This window comes from Pholis gunnellus (genome assembly GCF_910591455.1).
Source record: "Pholis gunnellus genome assembly, chromosome: 22".
In the NCBI taxonomy this organism is placed as follows: domain Eukaryota; kingdom Metazoa; phylum Chordata; class Actinopteri; order Perciformes; family Pholidae; genus Pholis; species Pholis gunnellus.
In genome coordinates this window covers 2,873,481-2,893,138 of record NC_136549.1, presented here as the reverse complement: position 1 = coordinate 2,893,138, position 19,658 = coordinate 2,873,481, and the positions used below count along the sequence as shown (strand labels likewise).

The 19,658-nt window shown below is 40.4% G+C and overlaps 1 protein-coding gene across 1 annotated transcript in view; it reads right to left on the bottom strand.

The window, feature by feature from the left end:
* Positions 1-17,202, bottom strand: part of ttll12 (tubulin tyrosine ligase-like family, member 12) — a 50,697-nt gene extending 33,495 nt beyond the window's left edge. Inside the window, exons 1-6 of the mRNA XM_079184098.1 lie at positions 16,906-17,202; positions 16,009-16,175; positions 13,691-13,889; positions 11,797-11,956; positions 5,210-5,343; positions 2,246-2,322 (exon numbers count right to left, since the gene is read on the bottom strand). Coding sequence (XP_079040224.1) covers positions 2,246-2,322; positions 5,210-5,343; positions 11,797-11,956; positions 13,691-13,889; positions 16,009-16,175; positions 16,906-17,025 — 857 coding nt within the window. The 5' untranslated portion in view covers positions 17,026-17,202. The remainder of the gene's footprint in view (positions 1-2,245; positions 2,323-5,209; positions 5,344-11,796; positions 11,957-13,690; positions 13,890-16,008; positions 16,176-16,905) is intronic.
* Positions 17,203-19,658: the final 2,456 nt, after the last annotated feature.

The following is a 19,658-nucleotide window of genomic DNA, read 5'->3' as shown; positions in this document are numbered from 1 at the left end:
GGCTTAGCGGAGGCTTAGCGGAGGCTTCCGAGGCAAAGTTGGGTGAGGCGCGTGGGCGAACCGTGTCCCGGTGCGGACGTTTGTTCGTTTCAAACAGAAGCCTCTTTTAAAAGAAATGTTAAAGCATGCAGTAGCACCGCGCACGACAATCCCAATTATGCAGCGTTGCTTCCTGTATTGCATTACTCTCAGAGCCTACCCACACAGAGGACATCATGCTCCTTTCTACAAGTTAAGTTACCATGTGCAATTTTCAGAAAATCCTAAATTAATGACACCGCCTGGTGGTCAGCGAAGTGCAGAGGCATTCCTGGCGAGGAATTCAAACGTGACGGAGAGAAACCGTATTTGGGATTTAGTCGACCAGTCTGTCAGTGCTGCTTTCAAACGCTAATGATTTCACAGTAACTGCGCGTGACATTGTTCAGGTGTGTTCACACTAAACGCGATGAACGTGGCAATACATACAAAGTCTATGTACAGACGCGATGAACGCCAATTTGCGGTGGCGCCAAACGGCAATTTGCGTTTGACGCGTCAAAACGCTGAATCGCTAATATTTGAACTTCTGCGAAAAAATCGCGTGACGCTCCAGCGCGATAGCCTATCAGCGTTGAGTTGCTCCCCATGTCATCAGTGAAGTCCTGCCGTTGTTGAATCAGGAAATAAATACTGTAGCCGTCTGTGTTCACCCAGAGCTCTATGATACCTCATATCAGTAGAGACCGGACCAAACTATGTGTAGACATGTGTGTGTGTGTGTGTGTGTAAACCATATGGTACAAACAATGACTAGACGCTGCCGTATTTACGTCTATGTGACGTTATTGTGAGTGTTGATGGAGCTGCTATAATGTTAGCATAGCCTAGCACTGATCGATCCGAGCTCCATTGAGAAAACGAGTACAAATCGGCATCATTACGTAGTTATTTTGGAGTCCCTTTTTGTCGGTTTATTGCCGTTAAATCACAGCCAAATCAGTTTATTTTGTGTTCATACAGCTGTAGTAAACAGCCGACGTGTGGCTTGCTAGACACAGTGAGCTCGATGAAATGGATAAGTAATTTTGCTCTGAACGTTGTTTTACTTCACCGTGTCTCTGTTGGGCAGAAGAAGAATTCTCCCTTGCCTGTTCACAAAGATAACTAACTGTTGTATGAGAATGTTCCACCACCAAGGCCTTTGGGCCGCTTGTTTTGGTTGCTGACCGTTTGTTTGTCATTGTTGTTCCTATCAGTCCGAGACCCAAAGTCTGAGACCAAAATGTCTGTAACATTGGCCATCGGCCCCCACCTTTGCTCATTCTGTATAAAGAAAGCTTGTTCACTTTTTTCTTGGTTCTTCCTCACAGACTGTACGCATTCTGTTGTGATGATTGAATCTTCTCTGCGCAGAGAATAAATACTTAAAACACAACCTGAGTTTTAGTATTATGTATTTCAGCATTGAAAGACTCATGCAAAGCAGATATAGGAATTTTTTCCATTAAAACAATTAGCGATGATCTTTGTAAATTAATAAATATGTTTTTGGAATGAGGCTCATTTGTCCTCCCCCAATGTGCATGGAGAGTACTCCTCAGGATGCCAGCGTGAGAGTTGGGCAAAAATCTCTTCTTGGATAATCCCCTTTCCATTAAAAGCTATCAAAGCATCCCTTGGTTCCAGACGCCTGCAAAATGTCAGCAGTTAGAATACATTTTAGTGTGAGGGGTGCATTGAGGCCTGTACGGGAGGGCCAGGAGCATGCATCATTTAGTGCAGTGGTTTCCAACCCCTTTTTTTTTGAAGCCCCTCCTAGTTTTAACTAAGGAAAGCTGAGCCCCCCCTATTTAGTTAAGTCATTGCCATAAAAAATAAAAACAAATCTGCAAACAAAATCCTCAATTTGAACGAAGGGATTCAGCATTTTAAATGAGTTAAGTCTTTCTTTCTTTTTCTTTTATTAAATGTATTTTTTTCAATGAATGTTTCTTGTCAGTGTCGTCGACATAAATAAAGTTATTTTTGGACTATAACGCTCTGGAGACATTGCAAATGTTTGGTTCACACAAGTTGGAAACAATCCTATTCAGCCACCACCGGAATCTAATTTTACAATTTGTATAATACTAATAATATGAGTGTAGCTTGATCTTTATCTGACACTGTGCAGAAACACTGCGTTTGAACAGAATGTGACCGACTAAGTGGTGTTCTATTTCTGACTGAGGACTAAAAGAATCTGCTGGGGTGAGACACTTACTTGAGGATTTTGTCCTCGGGCACAGTGTAGGGTTGGATTTCCACAGGAAGCTGCTCCTTGTTCTCCAACGCAATGGACTGGAGAAACAGACAGAGGGGAAAGTGATGACCTAACAGCCTCTTGTAATGAGTAAGACTTTGTGAGTTGGTTATGCGGCACAACTAAAAAATGTCCGACTTCCTACTGGAAAAAGTACAACGGGACACCACACAAAGTCAGAGTTCCTTACTTGTGAGCTGAGAAATGTTTTTTTTGTTTTTTTGTTTATTTTAAATTTCTATTTAAGATTTTATTATTAGAATGATTATGACTATTATTTCAGCATTTCTTTGTAGTTTGTGTGTCATGTCCGTTACCTTGTTTCTCAGTCTTTTCTTGGACATTTCTCCCGTTCTCTTAATTATTCTCCCACCTGTAAAGTCACTGCTGATTTGTTTTTGCAACAATATAGAAAACAATGTAATACAGCCCGTCTTTAGCGTGTCAATTCGACTAAAAACAAAGTGAAGAACAGTGAAGACTGATCTTAATGATTAAGTACCAAATTTCTCCTTATTTGACCAAAATGAATCCCAAAAACCTCATTTACGACAAACTGTTATTTGTGGACTGCTAAACTGTTCAATATGAAGAGGAGGCCTACAGAAGTGGGGACAGGATTCTGTACAACCAGGCCAGAAACACACTGATGAGGGAGATCAAGGTAGCAAAGAAGAGCTACACTGAAAAGTGTAAATAAGTTTTCAGCCAACGGCCCTGCGTCAGTGTGGAGAGGCCTGGAGGTACTCACTAACTACAGGAGGAGGTTGAAGGTCAACATACAGCCTGTTTATCTTAAGAAAGAATCAGAGTCTCTTGTATAAAAACAACTGAGGGGGCGTAGCAGGTGCATAGTGAGACTGGTGTTCCTACTACACAGGCTGGCAGGCGTATGGCAAGACTGTCATGGAAAAGGCAAGTGAAGGCCCTGATGCTGTGAGAGGGAGAGCAGGTCTGAAATAAAGAGTTGCGTTATGCAAGGCGGAACCAGGGAAAAAGCTTTTAACTCACACTAGAAAGATAAAGTTGACCATTGTGAGGAATTTAAGTTTAAAAGCATTTCTAGTGTTAATGCAAATTATATAACTACTAATTTGGAAAATGCAGAAGCTGAAATTGTGGGAAATATAATGTTCTTTCGGTGGAGCCACTACGCTCAACCTGGCTACCCACCCAACGTAACAGACAACATGCTGTTTTCACCACGGAAGAGCGTTTAAGCAGCTGTTCCTACTGATTCAAACAGGGCTAAAGCAATCGCCACACAATCGCCATTTCTCCAGACTAGTGCTGGGCGGTATACCGGTTCATCCGGTATACAAGCAGCTCTGGCTTGGAATGAATACAACTGATGTGGCTGAGGTGACGACCTTCATTGAACAGCAACTGGAAACATCTGGTCAGTGCCATGGTTACAGATGGATGCACCAAAAGTGCCATGGGGATATTTTTATTATCAAGTCTAACTTTTCATCTTTTTTTGTAATTTTCTTTTGCTGACGGAAATGGGCTTCCATATAAAAGGCATATGATAGTCTTACAATTAAAGTCTATCCTGCTTTACAGTGTACAGTGACCATAAACTACATCTCCCACAATGCATGTTGATTTTGTGACCCACGAAATGACGGCACCCTGCCGCTAGACAGCATTTGTTTTCCATTTGATGAAAGATAGGAAAGCGAATACATGTTTGTGCTTCAAGGAGAAAAAACGGTTCGTCTTCTGTGTTATGAGGCAGTGTCGGTGATGAAGGAATACAATTTACGTTGGCATTTTAGCCAAGTATGCTAAATTTAGCCTCAAAGAAAAACATAAAATTGTTATAATAACTTATAATAACAGAAATGTGCTTAAATATACACTGCAATATTTTTACACTTGAATAAACAATAATCAAATGCAGAGACAGTTATTTAACAATAATAGGGAGTAGTTACATTTATAAAGTCCAAAGGTGCGTTCACACCGAACGCGGCGCGAGTAGATTACATACAAAGTCTATGCACAGACGCGATGAGACTGGAGTGACGTGAATTTGCGATGGCTGTTACAACCGGCCCTTTGAGGGAATCCATAATGCTGATGTGGCCCAGGGTGAAAATGAGTTTGACACCCCAGAACTTGCTGCGCCAGCTCAGGAAGTTTAACCTGCCTCAGGAGCAGCTGATTATTTTCTACTCCACCATCATCCAGTCTGTTCTCTGCTCCTCCATCACTGTGTGGTTTGGATCGGCCACCAAACGGGACAGAAACAGACTATAACGGACTGTCAGGTCTGCAGAGAGTCAGGTCTGCAGAGAGAATTATTGGTTCCAGCCTGCACTCCAATCCTGGACTTGTACACCTCCAGAGTCAGGAAACGGGCAGGAAACATCACTGAGTGCAGACCCTTCACACCCTTCACACCCTTCACACCCTGGACACAAGCTGTTCCAACTCCTGCCCTCTGGAAGGCGCTACAGAGCTCTGTACGCCAATACCACCAGACACAGGAACAGCTTCTTTCCACTGGCCGTCACTCTGATGAACAATTAATCAGACATACTGCACCTCCGTTTGCACTATTACCACGATTCTGCACTAATATCCCAAATCCATTGTCATTGTTCATATATATTTATATTGTACATAGTAGTTAAATGTCAAACGTTTATGCTTAGTTTCTGTTCTACTTTGTTGTCTTTAATGTTCTTGTTTATTTGTATATTCCATGTATGTACGTTGAGAGCAATGTGAAAACCGGAGTCAAATTCTAATAAAGGCCAATAAAGCTGATTCTGAATATAAATACAGGTCTTTTCAGGTTCCTTTCTGCATTCAAACAATATCACAACTATCTGAACCAGGACTTGAGAAACAAGAAGCAGAATTGGAAACAAAATAAGTTTGTATTTCTTGAACCTCAGTGATAGTCCTCCTCACCTTGTAGTACGAGTCGGGGGGCTCAGTCGTGACACTGCTGACCCCTTCTAGATCGTCAGGTATCCATGGTAACAGACGGCATCGCCTCACCAGGGGGTCCGTCTCTCCATACGTATAGTCTCGGGTTACTTCATCTGTGGAAACAATGACATTTTTGCGGTGTGGAAATGTCTCTCAGTACTCTCTGGTTCCTACTGAAGAAGTACATCTTCAAACATTGATTTGATTCTCTAAAAAAAGGCAAAGTCATTTCCTACAGTTGTTTTTTAACAAATGTTACTAAAAGCAGCAGGACTTTTTTGGGAACATGCATTTTAGTGGTATCAAATAAGTGACATTCCACCATGTCATAGATGTGGCTGTCCATAATAACAATACAGACAAACCCTCTCATATTCATTCATCAGTGGTAATGTACATTTCCTCCATCAATGCCCACGAATAATTCAAAATACATCCCCCCCCTGGGGATGAATGCGAGGTGAAAAATGTAACAGAGGTCAAAGCTGACAAGACGCTGCCTTGGCCCAGAAGGAGTGTGAACAGAAGAGGAAACACGAGATAAGAGCACACAAAGGGATAAAGGTCTGTGGAATCGAAAAAGATGCTTATCCTTTCAAATCCTTATTTACTGTTGACGTATCGACCAAGAATGTCCGAGACCCACTACACCCAAAACCTCTCTCTCTATCAAATAACTGATACACCAAAAGATTAATCGACTTATTGAAATTGTGGATCAAACAAATACTCGCAACAAGGTGAAACTGTAGTTCTGCTGCATACTACAGATGAACTGTGATGCTATCCAACACCTTTATGTCTGAGGAGGGAGAGGCGAGACCCTAAAAAGTGTAAAGGCAGCATCCTGTGGTTTGAGCATCTGGCTGACACTTACACAATGGAAACTTCTAGGTGTGTTGTGGTTTTCACGCCTAACTGGCATATATGAAACATGGCTCCTGTGACCTCTAGCCAGACAGGGGGTCCTATCTTAAGCTGTTACTTACCTTTCTATGCATATGGTTTATCCTCTTTTAACAAGTTTTACTTTCACTTGATATACTCGTTACATGTAATCTCATATTGTTTAGGGACGGTTCAATGATGATTAGCTTTAATGTGTGTTTTTCATCATTTATCAAAATCATCATTAATCAAATGTGCTTATAATATACTGAATGATAAAGCTAATGAAATAAGTGAACTTTGATTTGAACTCCCTCTGACCTGATGATTGACAGTCAGCAGAGGAGAAAGGTTAGAAAATCAGAAACTCAAAGTATAGTGATTGTTAGGGAGACATCCTATCGATCGTCTCGTCACAGGATCAAACATGACAATATCAATACACATATTGTCGTGTTTTTAAATAAACATATAAGCACGTGAGAACAAACTAACTGCAACTCTTTATTAGCATAACGTCCACATGCACGTTGCCAGGTACAGACTACAGGTTCCATGCTTCACCTACATTCCCCTACAAGTCCCTCCAGGTACAGCTTCTTATCACCCTCTATGTACCAACATACATAACAAATACAACACATATTACGGTAATCAGCGTTGCATACGTGTCTGACCAAAATACCAAAAAAAGCCAAACAAAATGATTCATTTACATTTTTAGAGTTTTTTATGTTTGTAATATGTATAATAAGCATTGCTATTGCTACTGAGAATTTAACAAATGTAAAAAACATGACGTAGATAGGTTTGCAGTTTTCAAGAAGTATATTTCAAAATGCATCTCTTACACACTTGAAGATAAAGTTGTGAACACCGGCTGAATATCTATTATCAGAATCATTATAACTGTGTTATAACTGCTACTGTGTAAAGGGAATACTGCTGTTAAAAAGCACCTTATTTGTTTAAAGTGTTTGCAAACCAAATGTTATTGCACTTTTGTTCATATAGCAGTACTTTTAAAATAAAAGTGCACAATACACTATATTTTGAATCCATTATTGAATTTTGTGCATAACAATGCGATTAATCGAGATTAATCCCAAAAAATCCATGCGATTAAAAATTGTAATCGTTGCCCAGCACTAACTAACTAACTAACTAACTAACTAACTAACTAACTAACTAACTAACTAATATATATATATATATATATATATATATATATATATACCCAGACAATTTTGTGTCAATTTTCAGTTTCTTCGCAATTTCTCTCATGGAATAGCTTCATTTCTAAGAACAAGAATAGATGGCGAGTTTCACATGAAAGTTCTCTTTTTCTGGCCATGTTGAGAGTATAATCCAACCCACAAATGTGATGCTCCAGATACTCCTATGTAGATATTTCATTAAAACCAGACGTTTCCACCTAGAATAGTCATTAACCACATTAACAATGTATAGAGTGTATTTCTGATTAATGTAATGTTATCTTCATTGAAAGAAACAGTGCTTTTCTTTGAGAAAAAAGGACATTTCTAAGTGACCCCAAACTTTTGAACGGTAGTGTGTATATATATATATATATATATATATATATATATATATATATATACTGTTGGAAGAGTTGGAGTATCTGCGAGATTGAGAGTTGCTTCTCCCCGGACTGCCAGGGCCGTGTGGTGCTACAGACACCATACAAGCTGCTTTGCAGAAAACAATAAAAGAAAATGACTAAAAACAAAAATGTAACTGTGAGGGCCCCAGGGTTCGACCCTTGAGGTTTTCGTAAGACTGCGCCAGCCGATGTAAAGGCTGCCTGAACAAATAGTTCCGCTTAATGTAAGGAGGACACAGATGTTTCTTGTTTTTAGCTTAAAGTTCCTTGTCTGAGGGAGAAGTTCCTCTTTCACACAGACTGGGCCCCATGCCACAGTTGCCCTTATCGGGGGGCCGATCACACACACACACACACACACACACACACACACCGGCTGACAAACGCACACACATATGCACCCACACACACACACACACACACACACACACACACACCCACAAGCTGAAACATATCAATAAGGACTACTGTGTTAAGATTGCTCGATCAATATTTAGGATGATTAATAGTACATCCGTAGAGGCTTCAACGTGTAGGCCCGAACCCATTAAGGAAAAGGGCACGAGTTAGGCAAAAGAGTACATATAACAAGAATACTCGATTATTTAATCATAGGCTGGGCAACAAACTGTATTATGATTTTGTATTATGAGTTGTATTATGACTGATATTATGTTTTTATGATGTTGATCTTTCTTGATCTTTGATGAGTGAAATTGATTAATGTCATTCCCTGAGCACTGTTAAACATATGTTTGTGCAAAAGTCATCACGAGGGAGCAAAGAGGGTGCAAGAAGTCCTGAGTACAGGGAAGCAGACGATGTGACCTGATTACAAGAGAACAAGGAAGTCAGGGGTCAGACAAAGGGCAGTTGCAGGTTGAGACATACGTCTGATCACAAGACAGCTGTCAAAAGGCAACTGTCACCAGAGGATCTGGCCCTAAGATAGAAAGGAGGGGGACAAAATCCCCCTCTCGAGAGTATAAAAAATCTCGATTTTTAAATGTTCGAGGCAGTAGTAGGGGAGGTAGACATATAGTCTTTTGAAGGCATAGCCTTAATTTTCTCAGGACTTTTTGTACACTTACTTATTTGTTATAATTTTTCTATGTATTGGGACCTAACTAGGAAACTTGTAATTGGCCGAAAATAAATAAGTAAACTTTCAGCGCTTCTTCAAAGATTCTTTTTCCATCCAATCGGTGACATCCAGCCTCCGAGAGAGGGGACACCTCTGCGGGGAAGAGATTAACCCCTGTAGGTAAACAAGGATCCATGCACGGCAACATGACTGATTGCTCCTTCAGCACACACCATATACACACACTAACACATGTTTCTAAAGAGTAGGGAGAGATCCGTAGGATACCTGCATCGAGCTGTATATCTGTTAGGCTCTGATCCAGGGGGTAATAAATTAAGAACATCTTCTACTTCATATGAACCGGGAAAAATATTAAGGATTTCTAAAAGACAGGTGACTGTTGAGATTAAAATTGAGAGTTGATCGTAGACCAGATACTAAAATTAGGATGATATATAGGGGATGTACAAGTACTCATTATTAACTTAAGGTAATTAACTGGCGAGATCAAATAAATCTGCAAAAAGGTTAAATACAAAAGGCTGACTGCTATCCGAACGTATCAGACCAAAAGTTAATGAGCGGTCCTAAAGAGGACAAAACCCGCGAGCAAAGACTCGTGTTCATATTGGTGATTTATTACTTTTTGGTGATCCCGTCGGGGATTCTCTTAAGCGGAGTCCAAAATGAGGCCAACGATAATTTAGGGCAGTTGGGTGGAATAATATAGAGGTGGATCAGGGGCTCCAGCCTGCCTCCTCCTTCTCGCCGCTTCTCTGCGGCCCCGGAGCCACTCACCGGGGGAGACCGGACCTCGGGACAAGAGCCTCGTTGATCCGTGTTCACCCTGAGGGCAGACGGTGATAAGAAATATAGGCATTTCGATCGATCTTTGGTTAATTAATTAATTGATATTCGTTTTGAGCATATTTGATTGAGTGGTTACTTGTGATTAAACTTTGATTTTGATTAAAAGGAAAAAAGAAATTTTAAATACATTTTATATAACGAAAGGCGCACGGAAGTATAACTTCGATCGTAACGCGTCACAATACACACACACACACAGAGACAGACAGACAGACAGACAGACAGACAGACAGACAGACAGACAGACAGACAGACAGACAGACAGACAGACAGACAGACAGACAGACAGACAGACAGACAGACAGACAGACAACAATGGATCGGGTCTTTTGAGGGTTCTCTCTCTTTGGGTAGCATGGTTCCTTTTGAGCTTGCTATTTTTTACATTTTGTCCTTTCTTTTACTTATGTTTCACGATCCATTTTTGTAAGCTGTTATCTTCTCTTTTCAAAAAAACTGGTTTGTATTTTGTGCATTCTGTTGGAAGGTGTGGGAGGAAAATGTATGCGTGTCTCGAAATACATTTGACTAAAATCATATTCAATGTTTGAAATGTATTCATGTATATTCACATTCCTACTGTGATATGGGCCCGTTTCATTGTCATATATTCACATCACTGAGGCAGGGTGGTTGTGCTCTTTTGACCGCATCAACCTTGCAACTTTTTACACACAGATAAATGCATAGTTCATTCTGTAAGTCAGAACAGCTTCACAATGATGTGCAAGGGTAACAGCCTTGGAGCCCGTAGTCATTTTAGGATTTCACAGGGGAAAGACAAGTGCTGGTCCTTTGGGCCGACGGCCAGATGCAACATCAGAGAAAAAAAAAGACCAACTACTCAAATATCTAAATCCAGTATCCTCTGTTTTGACATGTCCGAGGTACACAGTGTAACTTGTCTGGGTAAAAGTTTAGAGCAGAGCAGGAAACCTGGGAAGGGGAGGGGACCAAGACATAGGGCAGAATGAGGGTATAAAGTGATGTACATTTCCATTGTGAGGTTAGTTGACTCCGGAGAGCTTGGTTTACTTGTAGACTTTGTGATGCTAATAAATCTGCGCGAACTGAAGAAAATCTAATCTCTCTTGTGTTCTGTGGGTGTTCGTTACTGAGTTCCTAATAGTGAGATCCTGTGGTGTCTCACCACGAGTCAGATAACAGTTACTGGGCCAGCCGTTCGGTATTAAGGTTCAACATAAGTCAAAGTCAAAGAAGCTGATCATCAACGACGGGAAAGAAACCACAACAAAGGGCTGTAATGTTATGCAGATTTATAAACGTAATACCCTGGTCATGACATTATAAGGGTGTTAGGAGCACCAGTTTATTACAAAACAATGAGCGGAAAGACCAAAAACAAAAAAATATCACAAAAGAAAAAAGGGAGCAAATATCCCTTTTAGAGATGGCCACATCACGCGGTTTTCCACTGATAGCAATTGTGGATCGTCCACTACTAGACTATGTTTTTCACCACCATCCCAAAATGAACTTCAACCGCTCTGAAGTCAGTGTAAACCATCAACCATTGCTTTGTACTTCTTTTTTAATTTAAAATCATTATTTCCATAAAAGTAGACAATTCAAATAAGGAAATACATTGCATTTGTATTGATAAAAAAAGAAATCTTGGAATTAGCCGTATTAATGTATTATAAGCTTGTAAGTTAATTCCCTCTGTAATATCTATTTTATGTTGCTGTGAAAACGTCTCCTTCAAACAACAGGATTTCTCACCAAAAATACATTTTACAAGGTTACATTTGAACACATGATAAAATTATAATTTACCTTCGCCCAATACTCATTGTTACTGAAGATCTGTGATCTGGGGTGCGTCAGTATTACGGATCAACACCAGAACTAACAAATTAGTTTTTAGTCTATTGTTGGTCATTCATGCCTTTTATATATATTTATATTATATTTATGTCAACAACTATTCTTTCTTCTAACCCTAACCCGTCCAGCTTTGTTGTTCTTGTGTGTGTGTGTGTGTGTGTGTGTGTGTGTGTGTGTGTGTGTGTGTGTGTGTGTGTGTGTGTGTGTGTGTGTGTGTGTGTGTGTGTGTGTGTGTGTGTGTGTTCTCACCTCCACCCTGCAGGTCCTGCAGGGGCCAGAGCACAGAGTAGGCCAGCTCGCCCTGAACATAGAAGAAGGGAGCCATGCTGCAGCTGGGCCGGTCGGAGTGCTGCACCCGGGAGCCAAACTCATCCATGATGTACCACACCGGTACTTTATCCTCGGGAGACTGCGCGGGAAAACACAGCAGGATGACGAGAGTAAGGTGGCGGAAGACAGAGAGACTAATTTGTTTTTACATCTGCAATAGTGCTATCGGCTGAGAACTAAAGCCCAATCTCACTGTCTCACTACCGATACGTCTAACGGCTGCTGGTCCAACGGTTTCACATAAGTATGTCGTCAGCTTTATAATGAAAAATGTGACAGTAACCGAGCAAACTTCTTTGTAGTGACGTGGTAGCCACCTAAAATGGCAGAGACCCACCCCACCGAAAACCTGCCTCTCTCTTCAGTTCTCTGTAGAGTTCAACTAATCAATTAATGAATTGACTAATGAGGGAGGAAAAATGTATGCATTTGCCACCGTATTATTTACTCCAGGGTTACCATATGTGTTTATTCATCTACCTGGAGAATGTATGTGCTTACCCCTATATTCTGTTGGGTCTGAGTTTATATTATACGTTTGCTCAGGGATTGTTATAATCTTACATGTATATTTAGGCCCTGTTATCTTCATAATCTTACATTTGCTCTGTCATCTTTATAATCTTATCTTTATACTCTTTTATATCAAACTCAGTTCATGTCCCTGCGTAGGCATATAGTCACAGACATAGGAATAGTCACATGATTCATGCATTTCATAAATTAGGTAGGGCCCAGTTAAGACCGGCGATGTCACCCACACGATGTTCCCAGGAAACAGGATGTCCTTTGTGTATAGGCTCCGGGACCAGCCTGTCCCCGCGCAGCTCGGGTCACTGTGACCTTCGAATGGCTGTGATGAGGAAGCCAGACGTTTGGCAGGAGCATAAATGAAGAAGGGGGGGGGGACAAACTGAGACAAAGTGGGAAAAGATTTAAAGCTAAGAATCCAAGCAGCCCATAGGCCCATACATAGTAGTTGCATAGAGGCTGGACATCGGAAGGCGTTCCTGTCAAGAGTTAGTATGACGAGGACCAGGGACCAGTAGAAGCCTGACAGGTGGCCCGTATGATGTTGATTAATTAGTACACCAACAGTACATCTCATCGGCCCAGCTGTGCCACATGCCCCCAGGGAACAGGATCTGAAAAACCGTTATGAATCCCTACTTTATTCATGATGAACAAAATGACTGTTTAAGGAACATTGAGAGATGAGTAAGGGGACCCCCTCCCCTTACGGATCATCATGAATGGGGGGGTGGCGAAGTATAAAGTAAGTTACATTTCTTTGTTATAGTCAGTTGAGTCCGGACAACTCGGTTTGCTTGTATTCTGTGTGATGTAAAGTATATATTTTTTTCTATTTTTAGTAATAGAATTTATCTTCTTTTAGAAAAGTAGTATCATTCATCCTCTTTTATAAGTTCACATGATTTCTCTTCATTTGTTGAGCGGCAAATCATTTAGTCTCGGATATGATTTGATTCCTCATAAATAATAAATGTATCTGTGTTCACTTCATGGTGAACGTGAAGATTAGAAGATAGCCGTGTTGTTTTCACCGGCTCTCCGAGTTTTAGCAGTTTGGTGGAAATTTGCGTATTCTTTTTTTTGCGCTTTTACTGCAATCCACATACTGGCATGTAAAAGCAGTGTATTGGTAGACTGACAGTTACATAGTGGCTGTCTAATCTATCTGGTAGAGTAAATAATGTCATGCAGGGACACACCAAGGCCCCCGTGGGACCGCCACAGTAGAAGGAAGTGTGGTAAGCGAGAATGAGAGGGTGGATCAGGTTTTCTGACGTACCCCCTGGGAGAGATTATAAGTCTGGTTGTACTTCCACATGCGCTCCATCACCAGCTCCACCGTGTCCGGGTCAGGGGCCTCGCCGTGGAAGTCCACCCCCATGAGGTCGGCCATTCTGGGCAGCAGGCCGGGAATCTGCTCCAACTGCTGACGGGCGTGGTCCACACGGTACGTCCAGGCGTGATCCACCAGGTAGACGCTGCAGACGGCGTAGTGGAAGATGGACCGAAGTTCAGGTCAACAGCTCATTGTAAAAACTCAATTTAAGGTGCATTTATTTTATTCAAATTAATATATATATATGTCCATCAGATGCAAATTTGCAACAGTGGCAACACTTTTTCAACAAAAGGTTTGAATAGATCCTCACAGGCAGAGGACCAACTTACCAGGATCCTATTGACGCAGAGCAGAGTCTGGCAGTCGTATAACCTAACCTACTGAAAGACAATTTATTGAGTTTCCTTTGAGTGAAATGCTCAGAGTGAATTAGAAATATTCCCCCTGGTAAACAGTTACAGTGTGTATGTCTAGGGCTTTTATTGTGAAAGTTAAGAACAGTAGAAGTAGATCTGGTCTGCGCTGCCTTTGTGAAGGTTAAAATGAGTAATAAAGTTCGACGTCTTGGTTCAGACTACAGAGCCTCTGTGTTGTTATACGATATAAGTGTACTTATTGAACATGTTCGTTCTGCAAAAACTCAGAAGACTTCCACACTTAATATTAGTGTTCTGTGTTAAAGTACACATGACAAAAACAACGATTAATCGCACCACAAAAAAGCGCCCGGTGTGTAACAATTATTGATTATGGAGCTCCAAAGTGTGCATTTTTAAATATATATCTAAAAACGAAGTAATCACTTAAAAAGGAATGATTCACTTTTATAAAATGTTATTTCATCCTTCTAATTATCCTTAGAACTGCGGGACTCATTTCAAAATTCTTCTTTTAAAAGTCAGCTTTTATTTGATATTGGCATTTTTACCTAATAACAATTGTACTTCACACTGTTTTAAATTTCATATCTCACTTTTCTTGACAGTCACCGCCCTCTCTGATAATGATCATATTTGTACAATAATTTCACCCTCTGTATGATGTAGATCAATAAAGCCATAATGTCAGACAATTTCACCATTTTGTGGTGCTTAGTTAGAATTAGTAGTTGGTTTTAGTCCATTTTATTTCCTGATAGCAAAATATGGATTCTACATCTGTGTTTACACATCTCTTCTCACGAGAGGTCTTTCCAGCCAATTAGGCTCTGTGTCGGCTACACTGTTGATGAATGTCACACGCCAGCACGGCTGTCGTAATTTTATAAAGAGAGTTTACACCAGAGTAACCTAAACTTCAGCACTCACGTGAAATGATGGTAGAGATTGAGAAAATGAGTTTAAATACACGTTGCATAAAATGACACCGTCTCTTCTCGTGGCTATGATTTGCATGCGATGATATTCCCCAAAATGTTAAGCCTCTGGTACGACAGTTTACCATTTCCTGAAAGGAGGGAGGGCGGTGACAACACCACTGTCATGGAGAGGAACATTATGCATTACAAAGTGATATTATGAAATTAAATGTCATTTATGAAAAGTGACATTGTGAAATAAAACTTGATATGAAATGTGTAATCTGAGGAAATACTGTTTTGAAATGAAAACAGACTTTTGAAAAAGGGAATTAAAAACAAAATGTCTATAATTAAATAAAAAATATCATTTCTTTCCATTAAGTTATTATGATTCGCTTTATAACAATACATTAGTCATTTAGCTGACGCTTTTATCCAAAGCGACTTACAATTCAGATTCTATCACACCGTAGGCACAGCTACGGGAGCAATTTTGGGGTTAAGTGTCTTGCTCAAGGACACATTGACATGCAACTAGCGGAGCCGGGGATCGACCCACCGATCCTCTGATTGAAGGACGGCCCTGCTCTCCACTTAGCCACAGTGGCCCAACAGCCTTCCCGAAGTGTGTAGAGTAGTCAATGTAACAGCCTCCACGGGTTCATCTCCCTTTAATATCACTTTAGCACCGATACTTTTATTGTGGTTGTTTTATATCCAACGTTTATTGCTGTAATGTGTATTGGGACCATGCTGCATGGTGATTCTCCATTTTAAATAAAATTGATTGATTGCTTGATTGATCGAATGATGAAATAACATTTCACAATAATAATGATATACTCTTATTGTTATATACTCAATTTATTCATGATTATTTATGGGTTTTTTCATTGATTAAATAAATACTGCTAAATCCTTCGGTCAAGGGGGTTTTTCTGGCCGATGGCGCCCTCACCTGGTCGGCTCGGAGACCTGCAGCCCACTCTCCCGGGTCACAACCACTTTACAGCGAATCACTGCTCCAGGATTATCCTCCTTCCTCTCCTCATCCGCTCCACCTTCCTCCTCTTTGTCTTCTTGTTGGAAATGCATGATTCCAAAAACTTCCCCAGCATCGTAAATCTAGTGCATGCAACAACAATATTCATGTTTTCATCATGTCACCACCAGAAACCATTAGAGAATTTGTCAATTTTAAAGTTAGATTTCTTGTCATCTTCAGCACTCCTAAACGAGTTTAAGACATTGTTAGTTCCACTCTTCAACCTCATACATCAAATACCGCAAGCAGCACTTGTTTCAAATTTCAAAGTTTCTTCCCATCCGATTCTTGAAGTACACGTAACGATACAAAACGCATACACACACCACAACGTGGCAATAGGAGGTGCAGCTGGAAAGTTCATTAGACAATAGACCGATTAGTGGCTACAATACATGCCGAGTTGAACCCAGGAACATATACATTTGGTAAAAGTTTTAGCCATATTTTATCCGATGCGTGTGTTTGCAAACAACGAAGCAAAAGTGCAACTGTCTCTTTTAAGGCGAGTTTGCTCCCCTTAGCAGATGTAAGCTAGTGAAGCTACCATCGCAGATATTAGCCGGGTGTCAAGTCGTAACTTAAGATAAGGTGGCGCTTATTTTAGATAAATGGATATCATCTGTCATGGTAGCATTATTTTCCAACGACCTGCCGTTGTTCAGTATAGTTGAAAAGACGGACAGTATGACAAAATGTTTCTGTTGAACTGCGGTGTGTTAAACGGCTGAACTACAGTTATTGAACCGTAAGAGTGACTTTTTCTAACAGCTCAACGTGTGACAGGGTGCAGTTTGCCGGGTGACAGACCTCGTTGGTGATTTTGTGATGGAGGCTCCTCCAGTAGATTGTGGGGATCCTTGAAGACTGCAGGGCCCCGGTGTGGAGAGCCACAAACACGTTGAACTCCTTGTCCTCGTCTCCATTCATAATTAGAGAGTTGATATTCCTTCAGTCTGATACCACGCAGGTGGGGTGCTGTGCAAACCCGGAAGAGGTTTGACTGCTGAGGCAGCAGTGTATTGTGGGTGAGTTTTAAAGGTCGCTTGCACTTTTTGGCCCAAATCCTGTAGGCTCGTTTGAGATGAGCTGCTTCTCGCCTGGAAAGTAGACGAGAGCTGGCAGCAGCAGCTGGGGGCGCTGACAGAAAAATGAGGTCAAATAGGACAGTTTTCAGCGTTCAAAGAATAAACCGGAAATCAAAGAAACAGTCACTTCCTGTTAGATCCAATCTGTAGGCTACTCGTTAGGATTTATCCATGTGTGTTTGTAAATATATATTTATGTGGGAACTTGCGTTATGTCTGTCTGTGAAACACCTTGATGCTTGTTTTGATTTGTGTTCTATAAATAAGCTTTATTATTATCAACCACACAAGATTTTTAGATTAAACCTTTATTGCACAACATGATCTCAAAGCCAACAATCAAGCCTTAAATATTACAATTACAAAGAAAATATATTTTAATATTTTCTACAAAACGTGGTGAGTGTTGTACTGTACTTATGTGTGTGTTTGTGTCAAATGATGTCTTCTATATGTAATGTCAGAATTAAGATTAAGATCAGACTATTTCTGGATTATAAAGAAATAATTTGTATTTCTTTGTCAATGTTGTGTATTCTAAGTACACAAGAAAAACGACATACAAATACTGTCGTGTGGTGTGACACATTTTTATTTAAATAAATAGACAAACAAGAGCAATACATCCAAATCAAGCATTCAAATTTAAAATATAAAAGGGAATGGACAAATGGGAGTTATGAAAATGTCATTAATGCACACACAAAGCTTATTGCTGGCACGCCTCCAAAACAGGAAATAAAATGTTAATTAAACAGGTGGAACATGTAAGACAGGTCAATAAATGGAGGTTCAATTCAATGAAAGTGAACTAAATGAAATCTTAGACTGAGTATCATGACTCTTACGTGCAGCTTACTGGACAGCACCACATGGAACCAACATCTTACAGCCTCCTCACTTTGATAGATGCATTCATGTAAGCAAGTAGCTCACGGCAGAGGGAAGTGGAGGAAATGTGCAAATTAGATGATGTTTAAAGAAAAGTCCTATTAATATTTAGGCAGCTCAAGTCACTTTCACACCTGTAGCTCAGCTTTCATTCAATTCATTGCTGCCATTTAGTTCTGGTCAAATTCCACACTCACTCATCACAATAAACCAAGACAAGTAAACATGAACTCTTATGGACTGCAAAGACATTCTTGTGACGGCTCACCAAGAAATAATGGATTTATGAGCATTACTAGTCCAGACTGCAACGCGACCTTATACGCCATGAACATTGTCAAAGGAGTAGAAAGAGGACAACAAAGAGGCATCTTGTACCTTGATATTATGGGGGGACAGCACTGCGTGTTAGCTAATGAAGAACTGATCAAATACGCAACACGCCTCTGGGTCCGGCTTCACAAAGATATTTCAGACTGGTCTGTATTGTTAGGCCAGTCTTAGTCTTGCTCTTAATACTCTGATACACCAAAAAACGTTTCAGAATAAAACAGTGACAGATTTTAAGCGTAAGTAGTAAGCGAAAGCTGGGCTCAGACTACAGGAGTTCCGGGCCGGTTTACCCGTCCCAACAATCGGAAGACAAATCTGGTCTGGGACTTTAATTGGTCTTAACCACAGATTATCAGGTAATGTTGGCGGTTCCAGATCCAGTCTAAAACCTCCTGAACGGGGCCGACGTGATCATTTGAAACATGTTTGATATTTAGGAGTTAAAATCTGGATGATTATGTCTGTAGAAGCCATTTCGCATGTTTATATACATCTATATATATATATATATATATATATATAATTTTTTTTCTTCTTCTGCTGTATGTAAATAGTTGTGTACCTGTATAGACCACAACATTTTGACCACTAGATGGTAGTATGTCCTAGTCTATGAGGTGACACTGGTCAGGTGTTTTATCTGTTTAACAGCAGATAATCTGGATTACTTCACGTTCATGTTCATCTCTTCACTTCAGCGTTGATGTATTTCTATCTGTAAGAATTGTTGAAGTCCCTCTTTTAAGGAGAGAGAAAATGGTCTTGGTTAAATATTGATAAAGTCCACCCTGGTCTCCAGTGTCCCAGTCATGTGCTTTGCGTGATCCTCCACCTCCCTGAGCCGCATCACTCCACAAAAGATTAAAGGGAACGTTCACTCCAAAATCAAAATTACACATTTTTCCTCTCACCTGTAGTTCTATTTATCAATCTAGTTGTGTGTTGAGTGTTGGAGGTATCTGTCTATCTTCTCTTCAGTATAATAGAACTAGATGGCACTGAATACATTTGAAAAACTCAACGGCAACATCTCTTCCCAGAAACCACCACCTCGGTTACTCAAGATAATCCACAGACTTTGTTGTGAGCAGTTTCATGGAGGTTTTCATGTTTTAGCCATATATTCCCATTTTATTAGAGAGACGTCAGACATCTCTGCCTTCTCTCGGCAACTCACAACAAAACTATCTAGATTGATAAATAGCACTACAGGTGAGAGGAACATAAATATGTCTTAGTCATTTTGGGGTG